This window comes from Podarcis bocagei (genome assembly GCF_964188305.1).
Source record: "Podarcis bocagei genome assembly, chromosome: 6".
Lineage (NCBI taxonomy): Eukaryota > Metazoa > Chordata > Lepidosauria > Squamata > Lacertidae > Podarcis > Podarcis bocagei.
In genome coordinates, this window is record NC_138130.1 from 96,453,665 (window position 1) to 96,473,344 (window position 19,680).

The 19,680-nt window shown below is 42.4% G+C and overlaps 1 protein-coding gene across 1 annotated transcript in view; it reads left to right on the top strand.

Moving 5' to 3' along the window:
* Window positions 1-110: 110 nt before the first annotated feature.
* PRCP (prolylcarboxypeptidase) overlaps window positions 111-19,680 on the top strand; it is a 29,311-nt gene continuing 9,741 nt past the window's right edge. Inside the window, exons 1-4 of the mRNA XM_081197407.1 lie at window positions 111-369; window positions 16,680-16,820; window positions 18,013-18,114; window positions 19,206-19,387. Coding sequence (XP_081053533.1) covers window positions 211-369; window positions 16,680-16,820; window positions 18,013-18,114; window positions 19,206-19,387 — 584 coding nt within the window. The 5' untranslated portion in view covers window positions 111-210. The remainder of the gene's footprint in view (window positions 370-16,679; window positions 16,821-18,012; window positions 18,115-19,205; window positions 19,388-19,680) is intronic.

Sequence of the window (19,680 nt, forward strand, 5' to 3'; positions counted from 1 at the left end):
GCGGGGTTTAGCGCGAGCTGGGACCTCCCGCCGCTCCTCCTCCTCCCCTCACCCCTCACCGCCCAACGGATTTGGTTTTGGTTTCCCTCCCGGCAATGGGCGGAGCCAGGAGCCGCCTCGCGCCCTGCTCCCTCCGTTCCCCCGGCCCCGCCCTCACGATGCTCAGCAATAAAAAGGGCGGCGCGCGACTGAGGCTGAGGTAGTCTTATCATGAGGCTTCCGGCGATACTTGGGTTGTTGGAGGCTGTGTGCCTTGTTTCAGGGGGCGTCGTCGTCCGCGGACCCCCTTCTCTCCGCCCGGCGTCCCGCCCCGACCCCGGCGTCCTCTATGACTCCCGTACTTACCGCACCTGCTATGTCACCCAGAAGGTAAGGCGGGGAAGAGCGGGTTCCCCTCAGCGGAGGGGAAAAAGCTGATAGGCATATATTTAAAAGTAGTCATTGGCTAAGGTGTTCTCGCTTCAGGTGGGGCAAGGCAAGGGTCCCTGTCCCCCCAGTGCAACAGAGCCACGTTTCAAAAGTATAAAATGTTTTTTACCAATTTGGAAAGTGTCGGGAAATAAGGACAAAAGTTTACATGCATATATTTAAAAGTAATAATAATAGCAATAATTTTCTTATTAATAGTCATTCATTAATAATAATTAGTAACATCGATGGTTTGCTATTGGTAATAAATGAATTAATATTAAATCAATGACAATTGTTTGAAGAATTTGTTAATAAGTTTCCCATTAACAATGAATTAAGTTAAATATTAAACTATTAAATTTATTATTGGTAATTTATTAATAGGAATTTACAATATAACTGCAGTTCAGGTGGGTCAATGGTCCCTGCCTCCCTAGTGCAACAGAGCCGCGTTTAAAAATAAGTTTGGAAAGTGACAGGCATTGAAAAGTGTGGGGCAAATGAGTGAGCCATGGGAAAACATATAAATCAGGATGGAGATGGGTTGAATGCTCAGTAGTGTCTAATTGCCCCATAAACAAATTGGAATATATGGTCAGCAAAGATGGAAGACTAAGTGAAAATGGGATATAATCTAATCTCTGCGACAATGTTTGTGCAAGGAGGTCAGGATGAGTGTGACTGGAGGGGCCCAGTGTCAAGTTAAGAATTCTTACATACTTAAAAAGTACCGGTACAGTGGTACCTCGGCTTACATACACTTCAGGTTATAGACTCCGCTAACCCAGAAATAGTACCTTGGGTTAAGAACTTTGCTTCAGGATGAGAACAGAAATCACGCAGCGGCGGCAGTGGGAGGCTCCATTAGCTAAAGTGGTGCTTCAGGTTAAGAACAGTTTCAGGTTAAGAACAGACCTCCGGAACGAATTAAGTACTTAACCCGAGGTACCACTGTACCTGCCTTTTTAAGAAGACTCCCAGAGTGACTCTCAAGGATCAGTAATAAGACTGCTCGTGTCTTCAAGTTCACAGTCCTAAAAAAAGAGATACAGTACGTAAGAGGAAAAAGATTTGAAGGGAGGAGGAAAAATGCATACATACTCTTGACACTAGTGTTTCGTTTGGAAGGTGCTTAATTTCATTTCTGGCAGGGAGGGGGTGAAGCAAGCTTCTTGCAACTGCTCATCTTTGGGTGGCCAATGGAGCCACGTCGACTTCACCCTTGTGCATCATGTTCTTCCAGGAAAGCGGGTGGTGTAATCTCCCAGTGGTGCTTGGTCCCTGTTTGAATGACAGAATGTGCTTTCTCACAACTCTGTCGCCCCAGGCTGTTGCTTTCTTACATTAAACTTAGATGAACTCATGGTTATTCTGTTTTTCAGCAGTGACTAGACAAGTGCACTCCAGAAACCCACAAGTAGGGCACGAAAGGAAAAGCCAGGAACTGGGTTTCAGCTAACTATGGTGTTTCTCTTTGGCTAGGAGGTGTCTTCAGTTAGCCCAGCCAATTTTCCTTGACACAATTGCCACCCTCTGCTAATGGAGCCTTATGCCCTTCTGCTCTTGTGCAAACTCTGGTCTCTCCCTTCTACTTAGTCAGTTGTCTTTGTAAGTACATAAGAGGGATCACACCACAGGCTTACCTGGTCCAGCACTCTGTTTTCACTGTGTCCAGCCTGATGCACAAGGCATATCGTAAGCACAATAGCGCGCTCTCTCCTTGATTTTCCCAGCAACTGGTGTTTAGAGACAGAACCATTGTGCCTTATTAAACTTTTTGCCTATGAGTTCATCTAATTTTAACCTATCCTGTTATTATTAGTTTGCAGGTTTCTTGGGCTTTTCCTATTAACCAACATCCTCTGGTTGTAGCTCTTATATACACTTGCCTGAGAGTAAGCCCAATTGAACATGTTGCATGCTTGCTTAGAAGAAAGTCCCAGAGAATTGTGCTGTAAACTGTTGGTTGATTCATAGGAGGGGGAGATTCAAAACTCAGTGCCAAAAACACTAAAATTTCGTGAGTTTCATCAATAATAGCCTTGTAAAGATTGATGAGATTATAATGTATGTGAAGTACTTTTGAACATAAAACCCAGCGATTGGCTGTGACTGTTAAGTGAACTTTGGGTGCCCGGAAAAACCTTTTCTTTTTTGCCAGGTCTTTGGTATTTAATTATCTGTGGCCCTCAGTGGGTGGGATGTGCCTTTTTAGAAATAGGAATGTGTTTTTAGCTTGTACTCTTTTAGTTCCGTGGTGGTTTTAATGCACATGCTATTTTTTGTAAGTCACTTTCAGATGCATTTTGTAAAACAAAACTAATAAGTTCATGGAAAAAAATGAAGTTGGGGGAGTGACAGGTGGCTTAACCTGTTCATTTGTCAAAGTTTCCCTATAGAGTGGGACAAGATGCTGCCCTATAAAGATTGAGCTCCCTGTGCATCACTTCAACATTTTTTTGGGGGGGGGGTCACTTTTTTTCTCTTCCCCATGTGTCTGGTTTTGGGCAGATGGGTGTGGCTTGGGAAAAATGTTCTCATGAGCTGAATGAGGAGGGCCGGTGGGCCACATTTGGCCCCTTCCCCTGGGCTAAAACTCAATAATTTATGTCGGGAGATCATGCAGAATCTGATTCATGTTTATCTTCATGGAAATCACATGCCACCGGAAAATGAGGACGTGATTTGGAGAAGTCATGGGAACAGCACATAACTTGAAACTTGGTATTTAAATGCATTCTGCTTGCCTTGAGACAATCAATGTAATGACCTGTCCCATGACTGATAATTAAGATACCGTATGTCTCTTGTCAGTATGGAAGTCTGTTCTATTAACTAGTCTGAGGTGCTGAGATTGGAGTGATCAAACTAGTCAGAGGGTCAGGACAAAGCTTGAATTACAACTTGTACTTTTGTCTTAGAATGAAGCAGCACAAAGCCCAAGCTATTGTAGCTGTGCCACAGGGGAGGCAGTTGCGTGGCAGAATACCAGATGATCACCTGACTGAAGAGAGTTAATGTGTAAATCACATATAAATATGCTAAGTCTGAGAGCCAGTGTGGCATAATGCTTAGAGTGTTGGACTTTGACCTGGGAGACATGGTGACCTTGGGTTAGTCACCATCTCTCAGCCTAACCTACCTCACAGGGTTGTTGTGAATATGAAATGGAAAGGAGGGGAACCATGTTCACCACTTTGAGCTCCTTGGAAGAAAAGGTGGTATAGAAATGTAGCAAATAAATAAATGGCTGCACATGTAGACTTGGAACAGACACACTCAGATGGTGTATGCATATATTGGGAACCTTTGATTGCTGTGAGAAGAGTTGTATTATGACATAACCATATTGGCCTTGCAAATGAGCACTGAAGGTGTGTGTAGTTTCCCAACTCCAAAATCCAGTTGTGTGCAGTTCCTCTTCCTCATAGCTCCGAGAAGGGCTTGCATAGTAGCTGGAATTTATTATGGTGGCTGCCTGTTATGCACTAAGAGAATGTGACCAGCTCATCAGCAGTGGGTGGGATAGACCAGTTTGCTGTCTGGAGACAGTTGCTCCTTACTTCAAAAGTGCAGGAAGTTGGCATGGCTCTTCCATTAACAACATCTGAAGCAGACAGTGATCTAGGGTTGGTCTACCTTTCAGAGCTACTATTTATTAGTAGAGTGAGACCTGCAAACATTTTTTCCTTTGGTTTTTAAGGTGTGTTCTGGGGTGGGGGGGTGGGGGATGGATTTTGCATTTTAACAGTTCTTCAGATTATCCTTGCCTGACAACTTGTATTTAGCCAACATTTTCTCCCCTAGAGGTCCAGTAACATGCCCTCCTTTGTGTCTGGTTGCTTAGGAGAAAGCTTTGCTATTTTAATAAGGCTAAAGGCAAGTTACAGGTTTTAAGTAGAAGGGGCAACTGTTTGGATCATGTGGAATTAGCCTTATAATAATTTTATTATTTGTACTCTGCCGATTTGACTGGGTGCCCCAGCTACTCTGGGTGGCTTCCAACAGATATAAAAACATAATAAAACCCTAACCCTTCTTGTAATATAGCCCAACAAACTAAGAAAGCCTTTCAAGTAGAAGCATGTATCTTTGTGTTTCTGTAGATGTAGTAATGCCTTGTCCCTGGGTGGCTCAGTAAAAATAACTCTAGGGTGGAAGGAAAGATGTTGCAAGCCAAATTGCTTATTGATTTAATAGGTGTCTTGGACTGCCTGCAGAAGGGAGGAGAGCACATGACAGTTTCGCTTGCCATCAATTTGTTTTGACGGATGTGTAATTAGTGTTTTTCCTGGTTTCATACATGAAAGTACTGTAATTATGCACAGGTGCAAATGCAGTCTTCCATTCTCCCAGGCAGTTAAAACAGATGGCGCAGATCACCTTCATCAGAATGCTGTAGACTCAACTGTTCAGTGCAATGTCTTAAAAACTGCACCCATGAACCATGAAGAACCTTGAAATTTCATTGTGGATTTTTCAAAAGAAGAATAGTAGTGGCAAGTATGCCGCCGCATTAGTGTTGCCAGCTTTCCCTTGCAATGTTTCGCTGCAACAATTTCTAAGGTAGTGCTCTTAATCCTTGAGTCCTTGGATGTTATTGGACTACAACTCCCAACATCCCCTGCTACCTTAGCCAAGCTTGAAGAACACTGTTCTAGGGCATGCATAAATAGCTAGGCGTGAATGGAGTAGATCCAGGAGTATTACTTTTTAAAATTTCTGTATTGTATTTCATAACTCTCTTACCTTTCAGAGTCATTGCCTCCATCATACACCAGTTGAAAGAGGTGTCCGATTCTCTCTAGCATGTTCTTAAAATAAGTGATTGTCTCTTAGAGGTTGCTAGCCAGCATTGCTCATATGAGTCCTTTTGGGCAGATGTTTGCATAGTGAGGATGCAGTAAGGGACAAAAGAAACTGTGAGTGAAACAATAGGCCTTTGAACAATAGTCCTCGGAAATAGTGGAAGTAGTTGCTTGTGTTTTCTCAGTGAAACTTTATTTTTATGCACTTAATCTGTAGGTCAGACTGCAGACATGACTCTTTAAGGATGTCTGTAATTGAAGAGTTTCCTTTTCATAATTTCCAGCTTTTTCCTTCACTGCAGTGCTTAATGCAGTAACAAGGGCTTAGATATGTGCATTCCCCACTTCATCAACCCCTCCCTTCACACATTCTCACACAAAAAGATTAGCATTGCAGGATCCCTTATACCCAGTGGAGGAAAACCTGTGGCTTTTCAGATGTAGGTGGTCCTTGACCATTAGTTCAATTGTGTTAGGGCGTTCTCAAATCCAGGTGCCATAATGAAGAGTCCTCTCCTGCATATTCATCAGCTGCACTTCGGCTAGTGGTGAGATAGAGCATGCTACCCCTCTTTTCATTTCCCTCCCATCTGAGTAGACAAGTAGAATCCTCCAGCTGAAGATAATATGTTCCCTAGTTAAGAACCCATGAAGGTGGTGCATCAGCAGACAATTGCAGGATCAAAATTTTTTTGATTATAACCAAATTTTCATTACTACTAATGATCCTCAGCATCACTGGCATGCAAGATAATAATATATTTCTAGTGGGAAGTTGACCCCCCCCCCCCGCAAAAACATATTTTCCCTGGTATTCCCCTGTGGCTTGATCTGCTCAGCTGACTTGTGAATTTGTAACTGCCCTGTGAGTCCTCTTCGATTGCTTTTCTTTCAACCATTTCATGGTGTTCCATTTTGGCTTGCCTAGGATAGACCTGTGGAGAAAGGAGCTGTCTTCTTCTTTTTTAAAAAAAATGATATTTATTGAAAATTTAAAATTACAGAGAAAAAAAGGAAAAGGAAAAAAATATACCAAAAAAAGGAATTAAACAATACAAGTCAATAAAAAGAAATAAAAAACAAAACACACAATACATCAAAACCAAAAACAAAAGCAAACAAAAAATTTAAAAACAAATCCAATATTCCCAAATCTTTATCTTTCGTTAACTTGTTTCATCGACCTCCTCACACCTCCCTTTTTTGTATTCTAGTTATTATTTATCTCAGCAAATCCTTTCCATCTTTCCCTATATTCTGTCATTAAATTACCTTAATTTATTTTAACCTTATCTTACCATAAAAAGCCCTAAAGCTTAAAACTTAAAACTTATTTATACATAATTCCTTATAGCATTTCTACTAAAGCCAAATAGTTTCATTCCAGCATTTTTTCTAACACTCATTAATTTTACAATAATTCTCTAAATGAATTTTTAAACTTTCTTCCAATCTTCATCCATCGTCTCTTCTTCCTGGTCTCGGGTTTTGTCAGTCCTTTCTATCCCTTCCATCTAGTCCATCAACCTGGTGACCTTCTATCCGAGGCTCTTAAGCCTTTTCCATGTCCCTTCTGCAGGTCTTCTTCGTGTTTATACCTGCACTTTACTTTGTCTTCTGCTGATCTTATTCTTAATTTCCTTCCTTTCTCACTGAGGGGTAGATCTCGGGGAGACTCCAACTTGACAATATCTTTATCCCTTCTCGACAGGTCAGCCCATTCTCCAGCACTGAAATCCAAAAAATATTTGAAGGCATGTTTCAAAGTCCCTCCAAGGTTAAGGGCCCCCACAACTCCAAACTCCCCCCAGCCCAAAACCAGATCCCAAAAGTCAAAACATCCCTGCATAGGGGGATCTATCCAACTTCCCATCTCCAAACCAAACAGTACTCCATCTCTCCAAATCTGACTTTCTCCAGGTTCAGTCGTCAGAAACAACAACTTATGTTCCTGCAAGGCCGCGGCTCTCTCCATTTCTATTACTCGAGGTTCAGCAACAACCTCCTCCTTTGTCTTCTGCACAGTTTGCCCTGTCAAAGCAAATTCCTGGGTTGGTTCCTGAGTGGTTTCTATATAGGTATTCACTGTTTGTCCAAAATTGCTAACTGCAACAGTCATCAAATCCATCTTCTCATGTAGCTGTTCCAGTAGAAGCGCTTGTCTTGCAAAAAGCAAGCACTAAGGCTTCTTCTGGGCACATTCTTGTTCAAGGTCAATGTCTGCTTCCCACGATCTTTAATCTCTACAGCTGTAGAATTCCCCAGATCGACTCCAGCAACAGTTTCACAAGCTCCCTCTAGAGGAAACAATTTCTGTTTGTATCCGTCTTTTTGAAAGCAGATCCAGCAACAAAATTACTTTCGTTTTTCAGATATTTTGTTCCTTTTAAATGCAAAAGGAAACATTGGAATCAATGTTTCTCTTTTTTAGCTATCTGTCAAAAGACGTTTTATTCACAGTCAATGAACTTCCCCAAAGCGTCAAAAGACGTTTTATTCACAGTCAATGAACTTCCTGAAAGTGTCTGTCTCTGACACCCCGTTCCCAGGTTCAAGACGGTGGAAATTTATCTTTCTTTACTCTCTCTCCTGCAGGTTTAAACAATCTAAGATTTCCCCCCTCTTCTCCTGCTTCCAAGGGGGGGTTGGTAGTTTTAGCTGATGGAAATTTAGTTCTTTACAAACGACTTTCCAGACTTTAGCTTGCAATGTCTTTGCTTCAATCTATTTACAAAAGCGGAAGGCGGACTTCCTGTTTAGACTTTCCCGCTTCGGTGCCAAATTAAGATGTTTCATAGTCCAATTTTCCATTCTACTCACGGGTTGTTTAAAGTCCAATTGTCCACAGGAAAAAGTCAGCGCTCTCCGGCAACAGCAATGCGGCTTCACTCCATGAAAAGAGCAGTCGATTCGAAGCACCGCGCCACTCACCCCACGTCGCTCCGGATCCCCGAAACCGGGTTTCCCCACGAGTAGGGGAGGCGCAAAAGGTGCCAGCCGAATCCCACGTCCACAGGCTTCTCCTGCCTGTGGTTTTTGGTGGGTCTCCGCCTCGCCGTGGCGGTCCAGACCCTAATTTCCACGAAGCGGATTCCTCCCGGTCAGAGGAAATCCGCCATTGCCGGAGGCGCTAACCCGGAAGTCCGAAAGGAGCTGTCTTCTTACCGCTGGGTTTTACTATATAGCCTTCATAATCTTAGTATAAGTGCCTCACAGGGCAGAGAATGCAAGCCTTCATTTAAAACTGTAGCTTCAAGCAAGCTATACTGTGTAAGATTACAGGTCTTGGGCAATCACTCTACGTTGCTTTCTAGTTGAGGTTCAGTCAGGTACATAATCACCTTTCCAAAAGCCACAAGGGCTTGGGGAGCCAAGCAAACTTTTGAAGGATCAAGATTGTGAAATATAGTCATACCTTGGTTCTTGAATGCTTTGGTACTTGGACGTTTTGGCTCCCGAACGCCGCAAACCTGGCAGCTTCCAATTGAGTGCAGGGAGTTCCTGCAGCCAATCGGAAGTCATGCCTTGGTTTTTGAACTGTTTCGGGAGTCGAACGGACTCCCGGAATGGATTAAGTTCAACGAAGGTGCGACTGTAAACTCTGTAGGGCAAAAGCATGTGTCTGGGCACTCGACACATAAGTGTGTCACTAATGTGACTGACAAGCTAGTGCTTTGAAAACACGTCCTTTAAGTGCATCTCTTAAAAGAGCAAAGGTTGACTGCAACTTCCTACTGAATGTATGCTTGGAAGCAAGCCCATGTTGGTTATTGTATAACTTGTGGAATGGCCCCCCAATAGTGAAGAAGTCACAATATGGGCAAGTTAACTAGTGGTATTTTATTTTTATTCTTTTTATTTTTTTTGGAAAAAAAGTTTATTGAAGTTTTCACAATACAATAAAAGAAACAAACTAATCTACAGGAAATATAGAAAAGAAAGAAACGAAAGAAAGAAGGAACAGATAAAGAAACTACAAGATCCTCCCTCATCACTGTATCTTAACTTTCATCCTCTACAGAGGAAGGTGTGCCCTCCTAGCTCTACTTGGGCTCATTCCACTCTTATGCAGTGGTATTTTAGTAAGTAAAGGGTCAAAACAGCAAGTAGCATTTTAGGATAATTAACGGGGTAAGAGTAGCAATGGAGGGAGAGCTTTGCTGTTCTTTCCTCTACTGTAGTTCCGAGGGAAGCCCCCCTCTGAAGCTGGAATGGGGAGGAAATCCTGCCACCCATTGGTGACAATACAGGCATGCATATGTCTATTTCAGCCCTAATCATGTCTTCTTTGACCCTAATTCAACATGAGCTGAACTCCTTACTGGAATTATTTCAATCAGCTTTCATATCCATATACCGAATTAGGATTGTTTCTGTCTGGTTTATATAATATAGGATTATCTATCCTTATTATCCTATCCTTATTTAGCACCTGACATTCCAAGAGAAGGCTGTCATATCACATTGACTAAGCAATACCTTCTTAACAATGGAGTATCATGGTTGCTTAAATGTTGTCGAGCCCTAAAACTCATTAGAATGGAAAGGTGTGACTAGTAGTGGCTTTCCACCACACCCAAGGACGGAACTCCCAAATACACCCATTTTCAGTTTGGTTGGAACTGCCCTATGAATCTGACTCTAGAAGAGCTGCCCTTGTAGATATAGCCTACTAGATAATAGCTTCTTTGGGTGGCAGAACTAAAAACAACATTAAAGGATAGTAAACTTTGAATGTACATTGTCAAATGTTGAAATCAAACTGCACAAAAGCAAAATTTAGCCGGTGTTTGAAACTCCCATTGTGCTAGGCACATTTTGCGACAGGGAATTTCATTAGCGTGAGCAGTTTCTGAGCTCAAAAACAGCTCACATTAGTGAAATTCCCTGTTGCAAAATGCGCCTAGAACAAAGGGATCTTTGAACGCTGGTTGTGTGTACCAGGCTGTCACAGGAAGCGGTGTAGGAGTTCAGACACCTATTTTGAGGGGAGGAAGGCAAACATATTGTCTCTTAAGAAATTAATGATGTGAGGTCGCATCTTTTGACACTGCTGTGTAAAGAAGCTGTAACCTGAATAAAGTGAAAGCTTGTGGTTTGTAGAACATGATATGGAAGTGTACATTGTGTTCCTCTGTGGAACATCTACTTGGACTTCTTGTTCAGAACAACAGCATGTATTTATTAGCAAGTTCCTGGCCTATTGTTTATCTTTCAATGCACCTCTGTATTTTTCTATGTAAAATGATGATCGTGTTAGGGTTGGCAGGAGGCTCCCACTTTGGATGAAATGAGTGCCTCTATAGACTTAGGTAGGCTTGATCATGTTTACGGCAGTCGCGGACGACTCTGGGGTTGCAGCACTCATCTCGCTTTATTGGCCGAGGGAGCCGGCGTACAGCTTCTGGGTCATGTGGCCAGCATGACTGGCCACATGTACCCGCTGGAGCAGTACCTATTTATCTACTTGCACTTTGACGTGCTTTTGAACTGCTAGGTGGGCAGGAGCAGGGACCGAACAACGGGAGCTCACCCCGTCGCGGGGATTCGAAACGCCGACCTTCTGATTGGCAAGTCCTAGGATCTGTGGTTTAACCCACAGCGCCACCCATGCTTAGGTTATAATAGCCTTTAAAGTCAAGATCTTAATGCCAGTGCTGCAATACTATGCAATAATTGACCTTGGGAGTATTAAGTGATGTGCTTCATGAAATACTGAATTATATACAGTGGAACCTCGGTTGTTGGAACACTTCGGAAGCTGAACAATTCGGAACCTGAACACTGACAATCCAGAAGTGAATGCTTCCATTTCTGAACATGCCTCGGAAGCCGAACGGCTTCCTAGGCACGTTTCTCCATTTATTTATTTTTTAAAATGTCAATCAGCAATTGTGCCTTGGTTGTCAAACGTTTTGGAAGTCAAACGGTCTTCAGGAATGGATTGCGTTCGACAACCGAGGTTCCACTTTAGTAAAAAAAAAATCAGGCAGGTGCAGGGATGGCTGCATTTGTAATTAAAATACAAGTGATCCCAAGCAAACGGAAACCAGTATCAAACTCTCATTGAAAAACATCCTTGGTTAATCAAAATTTTAGGATGGAAAGAGTTGGTATATTGTAAGAGTTGTTTAAAAATAGTCATGTATTGTGAACAAATCACTGGGGGATTTATTTGACAATAGAAGACTTTATTATTGTCCTGTAGGGTCAAAGGACTTTGTAGAAGTTCCTATTGGACTTCCCTCCTCCCACTGCCATCTGGGTATCTTTATCAGTGGATTGTGTGCCAAGAGCTCTGCATGACTTCATCAAAGCATTGGAACTGATAAAGCAGCAAAATTATACCATAAAACTAGCAAAAGTAATTTTCCTGTCTTCTAATTCACTCTTTTCTCTCACATCACCTTATCTCACTAAAATTAAATTATGTAGGTAAGTGACATCAGTGGCAGACTCCTGTAAAAGAAAAAGAAAGGTGGTTTAGTTTTACTTAATTATTTTTGGGAAGTGACATATTCTCAAGCCTTATCAGGGCACAAAGAGTTTCATGAAGGTCACTCAGCTGCTAATGAGTCTTGCATCTTCTTCACCTGGCACATGATCTCAGTTCAACTGAAGCCTTCTGTTCCTCATGTTCCACGAAGGGGTCAAGGTAGACATGGGATTTTCTGCCCTTAAAGCTTATAGCAGGCTTCCTCAACCTTGGCCCGCCAGATGTTTTGAGACTACAATTCCCATCATCCCTGACCACTGGTTCTGCTAGCCTAGGGATCATGGGAGTTGTAGGCCAAAAACATCTGGAGGGCTGAGGTTGAGGAAGCCTGGCTTATAGCATCCAAGCCTGCTTAAACCATGAGCCACAGTCTTATAATGACCAAAGTCTGCTTCTGTTCCACAGCTTCTGGCATGATCACTTTAGTCATGCACACAGATTCACACCCTGAAATGAGCTAATAACATACTCTGAGTGGCGGTAGCTGTCCAGGATTTGGGGCAGAAGTTTCCCCATCCCTTGCTACCTGATACTTTCAATTCCTGTGTTGAGTGTCCGGAGCACATGCTTGCTGATGAAAATAAATCAAGCCATAAAATCTAATTACTCAGCTATCTATATAAAAGTGCTCACATTTTATGGTCAGTTTTAAGATTATATATATTCTGGGAATAAGTTTCAAGCAAACGTTAAGCTTGCAGTGTGTATTAAAGGGAAGTTATGATTGGGAAGATGCAGAGGGAAGCAAGAGTCAATTTGCATTTTGAATCCAATATAAACACCATGATGCAATATCTCCTTTTAAAAAAACATAGACTGAAGATTATCTTTGGAAAAGCAGAAGTAGAGCAAAATTTCCAAAGGTGAAGAGGCTTACCAAAGGTGAAAAGGGAGGAGGAAATATGAATGTGTTAGTTTTAGACAAGGATTTATTGAAAGATTGAATCATAGAATTGTTGAGTTGGAAGGGACCCTGAGGGTCATCTGGTCCTCAGGGGGCTGATCCTGTCTGATTGAGGCAGAGGTTTGACAAATCATGGTTTACAAAATGGGAAGGGTCCTGAAGAATTTATATTCCTCATTCCATGTTACCTATCCTTCGGACCAGATTCCCCCCCCCCTTGCCCCAGTAGCTGCGACTTCACATGAGATGTATACAGACATAAATCTCAGTTCCCTTATAAATCTGCAATTGATGGATTGGCAAACCAGGTTTTGTCCTAAAATATGACAAATACGGTTTAGGCCAGGATTGGAATAGATAATCCCTTTGGAGGGCACACAGTCTCAAGTCTCTTGGAATACAGTCTCTTGGAATAGATAATCCCTTTGGAGGGCACACAGTCTCAAGGCTTGCTTCCATCTCTCAAATTATGGATTGTAGGGAGCTGTTGCCATATCTTCATCCAGCCACACTGGGTGTCAGAAACGCAGTTGAAATGGCATCTCTCAGACAGCTGAGAATATGTGGCGCCAGCATGAAGCATCTCCATGTATTGCAATAAAACATGGTGATTGACTTTGCATCAGGGCTTGGCAACTTTTTTTTATGGCCAGTGGGCACACTTTGCATTTTGGTAGATTGTTGTGGGTGCCAGTCACGAAACAACTGCTGAGGGGCATGACATAATACATGCATACCTTGAATAAAACAATTAAATCTTTTGAAACACTGCAGTTTCATTCCCCACAACATTATTTTCCCATGGTGCTTTGAAGCCTCTTGCTGACTCCTTTCTCTGTCAGCTTAACTATGAAGGTTGGTTCTGCCACGTAGTTATTCTGCACCCCTTAGCCACTGCAACAAGGGTGGATTGATTCCAAGTTTTTCCTCTACTGCACTGCAAGGGAGGGGTGGTAAGTTGTTCCTTGTCTTATTTAAGGGAGGTAGGGACTTTTCTGTCTGTAGGTGGTTCTTATATAGTAGAGAAGGGTGGTTGTATGTGTTTGTAGTTTATGTGGATACCTGAGCACTGATCTTTTCCCTTTCTTCAGTTCTTGAGTCTGGGCTGGGGAGTTCATGCAGTTCTTTGAGTAAACCACTGTTTTCACCTGGGTGTGTGAGCTAAGATTTGGAGTGGTAGCTTGGAAATCCTCTGCAGGAGTTTCATGTTCCTTTTCATGATGCTCAGTACATCACTGACAAAGCAGAAGTTCTCCTGGGGCGAGGGAAATGCCTGTGCAAAATAAGATTCTGAATAAAAACTACATGTAGAATAACCACCAGAATTTCCGGAATAAGTCCTCCCTTCAATTAGTCATATTCTGTCTCTTCCATCCTTCCTTCTTGCCCCTCACTTCTGCTTTTTGAAACTTCCTGCTTTTACTTTAATGTGACTACAGTGACGAAGGTGTTGATCTTTCTTCAGTATCTGGGCCAGGAACTAAAGATGCTTTGTGAAACTGCTTCCAGGCTGGCTTCCATTTTTGTACGTGTTTTTAACTTTCTTCCTCCTTAGCTTTTAAAAACTGGCATGTGGTAAAACTCCACTGATCTAATTCTAGCAAAGGAGTTGCGACCATCTTAGTGTAGCAAACGGAACCAGCTGTTTTGAGACACTTTGAAGAAGAACTAACAAATAGCTTTCAGAATAAGGTTTGTTTCTTTGTTTTGCTAGTACCTGTGAGAGCTTGTGCCACAACATTTGCCTTTAGGGTGCCCTGGAACTATGTGTCACTTGATCCAATTTTGTTGCTGTGATGCAGAACGGACACAAATACAGCAACCTTGCAAAGGTCTACCTAGTTAATACCCTGCTATAATGATGGTGATAATCTGGTTGCCTCCAGGCTCTGAAATGTAACCTCCCCTTTCATCTTGCACTAATACTGTAGGCCATTAACAGGTAAAGATGCATCTATATGTATTGCATTTTATGTAGGTAACTTACCTTAGGACCAATGAATGAAAGGCACTGAACAAGCTTTCTTGGTAGATCCACATCTGATGAGTCTTGTGTATAAGGATCTTTGGACATTTGTAATAGTGTGTCTTGACCGACTTTCCCCGTAACTCTCGCTCACACATGTCTTTTCCCAAACAAAGTCTTGTTATGGGTTTGTGGGTGCCCTGACCCCCTCTAGGTTCCCGTGGGCTAGGGTTTGATCAATTCTTTGAGAATTATGATGAGCTGACAGACATTTGATTCAGCAGTGTAAAAATGCTGAATTAACCCTAAACATGCTTCCTAGGGAGTAGTCCTATTGAACACAGTGAGACTTCTGAATTAATATACATAGGATTGCTATGTTTAGCTTTGCCACTGTACCTACTCCTGCCCTTCTTGATGTTAAAAAACTTTGATTACATATTTTTAAAGGTAATACTTCATTTAAAACTGAGATTTAAGAAGGCTTGGCTTGTTGACATGGGCTGGTAAGCTGCAGGAGGATATCCTGTGACTTCCCTGATTCTTTTTACAAGGAGACAATAATATAGACAGGATGTGCCCTGTTGCCCTCTACCGTGTCTTGTTTGGGACTAGTGTGAATTCTTAAAGCTTTCCCCCATGATCAGAAAACTGTACTTGTTACATTTTGTCCATAGAGTGATACTCCTTTACGCTTGGTTCCAGCACCAGCACCAGTACCTAAATTGCAGTGTGTGAGAGTAATTCAGTGGTACCTCAGGTTACATACGCTTCAGGTAACAGACTCTGCTAACCCAGAAATAGTGCTTCAGGTTAAGAACTTTGCTTCAGGATGAGAACAGAAATCGTGCTCCGGCAGTACGGCAGCAGGAGGCTCCATTAGCTAAAGTGGTGCTTCAGGTTAAGAACAGTTTCAGGTTAAGACTGGACCTCTGGAACGAATTAAGTACTTAACTCGAGGTACCACTGTATCCTATTTTGCTCTGGCTTTTGAAAAAAAGCAAGGGATGAAAGTTCCAACATTAGCTATGCTCCACAGAGGGATAATATAGCCACCAAGGGAAATTCAATAGATGAACAAAATGGAGTGTTACATTCTGCAACCTAGGTTTGTTCTTTGCTTACCAAGAAAACAATCTGCATTGCTTGATTCAGTTTAAAACCTTGTATTGAGCAGGGGTCTGGACTCCTGCCTCAGAAGTCCTGCCATTGCAGCACCACTGCTGTTCTGCACAAGTAAGCCTGCAACTTATGCACAATTAACTTGTGTGCATTCAACTTTACATGCCTGGCAAATAAATAAATAGGCAGAAAGGGGGTGAGCATCCATGAAAAAAGACTTTGGCAACCCCACCTGCCAGTGAACCCAATGTGTTTTGACTATACAGGATTTTGGCTTTAGGTGTAACCGCTGCGTTAAGGGGCCGGCTTACTGTACTGAATAACTTCTCTGAGTATCTAGTACGGTTTAGTTTTGCTCATGTGAACATAGCCTGGAACTAAAAACAATAGGATCCTCAAAGGTGAACCACTTCCTCAGCACTGTTACTGTTTGTAGCCTTTCTTGAAACATTTATGGGCTCCCACCTGAGTTGTCCAAATGCACAAAGCTTCAGATCGCATCTTTTGCTTTGACTGGAAGAAGGTTTTAGTTTATGCAACAGCTCCATCTACTGTCTTTCTCCCATCCCAATCTTCTTTGCTGAGTTTGTTTACTTGAGTCTGTTTCTACTGTGATAGGTTCTGCATGTCTGAATAGCACATGAGCCAGTTGGTGTAGTGGTTACGGTGTCAGATTAGGACCAGGATTCAAATCCCCACTCAGCCATGAAGTTCACTGGGTAACCTAGGGCCAGTCAGACTCTGCCTAACCTACCTCACGGGGTTATTTTCGGGATAAAATGAGAAGGAGAGCTATGTATGCCACCTTGAGCTCCTTGTGGGGGAAAGGTGCGGTATGAAATGTAAGAAATAAATTAGCTTGTGAATCTCATTACTCGGAGAGTTGCAGATAGAATGGTCTAAAATTAGGAAATTCCTTATTGATGAGTTTTACCTGCTTTCCATATCATGAGCTCCCTTCTGTTCCTGCAGATCGACCACTTTGGTTTTTCCGAAGATGGCACATTCAAGCAACGCTACCTCATTGCAGACCAGCACTGGAAGAGAAATATCGGGTCGATGCTCTTCTATACTGGCAATGAAGGAGATATCACTTGGTTTGCCAATAATACGGTAAGGGAGAGTCTAGGATTCTAGGTAGGAACTCTCTTGTCATTTATTATCTGTACAGCTCTTAGAAGACGGTTGGCATTCTGATTTCCTACATATATTTCAGGATTGCAGTATAATAATGGAAATAACTGGATAATCCCAGGAGCCAAAAATATCACATTTGTATTATTTAAATAACTTTGTTATAGATGGCTTGGAAGTGGTGACAAATCTTGCTGCTGCAAAAATGTATAAAGCAAAAAACTGGAAAAAATACTGCTCCATCAGTTTCAGAATGGTAGAACAGAATATGTCTAACAATCCTAATTATAGGAAGCTGACAAAAGTTGCTTGAAATATGCCAGCGTACATTTTGCTTATATCACCCTTTTTGCCAGCTTATGCTCTCCCTGGTTGCCAGGTCATGTGATTGATCTGAATGGAGTTAGGATCCAATGCAAGGCACCCTGCCCAGTCCTGCTCACCCCCCTGGAATGTCCTCCCCCCCCGGGTTTATGCCAGCATAATATCCACTGGCCTCAGCTCAGGCAGAGCTTACCCTAGCTGATCTGGGGCAAGGGAGTTAGCCTGGTATATTTCCAGCCAAGCTGGGATGTGGTACTTTTACCGGCATAGCTTTGGTGTGCTGGGCATTAACTAACTGAGCCAGAAATCTTCTGGATCTCAACTTGCTTGTCGTGACTGATCTTGAGTTTGCTTTGCTCCCTAAATTAACATATTACAGAAGAGTAATGAGTAATATGAACTTTATTTGAGACTAACAACCTAGTACCTGGTATTGCTCATGAATTCTGAGAACATGCCCCCCTCCCCCCCAACCCCCCCCCTGTGCTTAAATTCAGGACAGTTTTCAAAGGCTCAGTTTTCATGTTGATTCAAAAGGGCATCTGAGTGTATCCAGACATAGGCGAAAGCTTGGTCCTTGATCTCAGGAACCATTATGCAAAATTTGGGTATCATATCTTAAGATATTTCCAAATGCATAGTGAACAAACAACTTTACAAAATATATAGTAGATGAATTGGAATGATAAATTTCAGAATATACAACCTTACAACTCTTTTGATTTATAGTAATTATGTATGCATAGGATGTTTTATAACTTAAAATTATGTTTAAATGGTTTAGTGGTTGGCAGTTTGTAAATAGACAACATTTATTATGCTGGGTTTTCTCTTTACTTCCTTCCAGGGTCTTATGTGGAACATAGCGGAAGAGCTTGATGCCATATTGGTATTTGCTGAACACCGATACTATGGAGAGTCTCTGCCCTTTGGAAACAAATCATTCAGTGTAAGTAGCCCGTTGCATTCAGGTTAGTCATTGGTTCAACAGAGAATTTAGAATTTTAGAGGACAACTAGAATGGGAGATACGGGTGTGGTAATAGCAAAAACCAATAAGCAATTTATATGTAAATAATAGAAAGCTCTGGAGCAATTGCAAAATGGTAATTTAAAGTACAGTGGTGCCTCGCAAGACAAAAAGAATCCGTTCTGTGATTCTCTTTGTCTAGCTGTTTTTTCGTCTTGCGAAGCAAGCCCATTGACGGATTAGCGGATTAGCGCTATTAGCGGCTTTTAGTGGCTTTTAGCGGCTTATCTGCTGATTGGATCAGCTGATAAGCGGCTTAGCGGCTTAGAAAAAAGGGGGGGAAAGGAAAAAAAAACCAGCAGGAACTCGCAAGACATTGTCGTCTTGCGAAGCAAGCCCATAGGAAATTCGTTTTGCGAAGCATCTCCAAAACGGAAAACCCTTTCGTCTAGCGGGTTTTCCGTCTTGCGAGGCATTCGTCTTGCGGGGCACCACTGTATAGGGATGAGTTGTTTCAGCAAGGGTAGTCAGTTAAATACAGCTAAAACTCAGTGTCTTCCCTCATAGTCCTGCTACATTGGAGGTGACAGTCTTGCCGTGTGACTTTTGCAAGGGTTCCTTTGGTAAAAGTAGACAGGGTTTCACCCACTGTCATAGCTTTACTATGGCATAATCCCTCCCACAACACACAATTTCTATGGCATAATCCCTCCCATAATAGCATAATTCCTATGGCATAATCCCTCCCACAACACACAATTTCAGGGTGCAGTTGTATCACATGTTCATATAGGTAGAGCTTGTGCTACCCAAAGTGGTTGGGAACATCCCAGACACAGTCCTGTTCCTTTGCAGTAGAAACCATGTGAGCTGCTGTGCAGTGAGTGGCCAATTCTGCTGCCGTGTGTGGATTCTTCTGTACCTTTTTGCTGAACTCCCACATCATTGTTTCAGGTGCTCTCTCCATTGAGCCATGTGAGAAATGAATAGCATTTTCACCTCCTGCATTGGGGTAGCAAAGACTAAGAGTTTTCTGTTGTTAAATGCAAATGTCATGCAATCTTGTTTCAGGATGCCAAGCATCTGAATTACCTGTCTTCAGAGCAAGCTCTGGCTGATTTTGCAGTGCTCATTCAACACCTGAAGCATACTATCCCTGGGACCCAGGACACTCCTGTCATTGCCATAGGGGGATCTTACGGAGGGATGCTTGCTGCATGGTTTCGAATGAAATATCCTCATATAGTAATTGGGTGAGTGTGGTACCAAAAAATGATCTTGTCTGATAGGAAATTCTGCATATTTCCGAGAACTAGCTATCACTAACATACAAACATAACACATACTTAACCTGGAAGTTAATCCACGTTGAACCCAGTGGGACTTGTTTCTGGGCAGACCTGCATAGGTTTGCTTGTAAGTCGAGCAGTGCCTACATGTGCAATCATTTCTATAATGCTTCTCTGTGCAAATATTTTTTTACTCCTCCAGAGGCGCAGGCAGGGGGGTGCGGTGGGTGTGGTCCTCTCCGGGTGTCATGACTGAG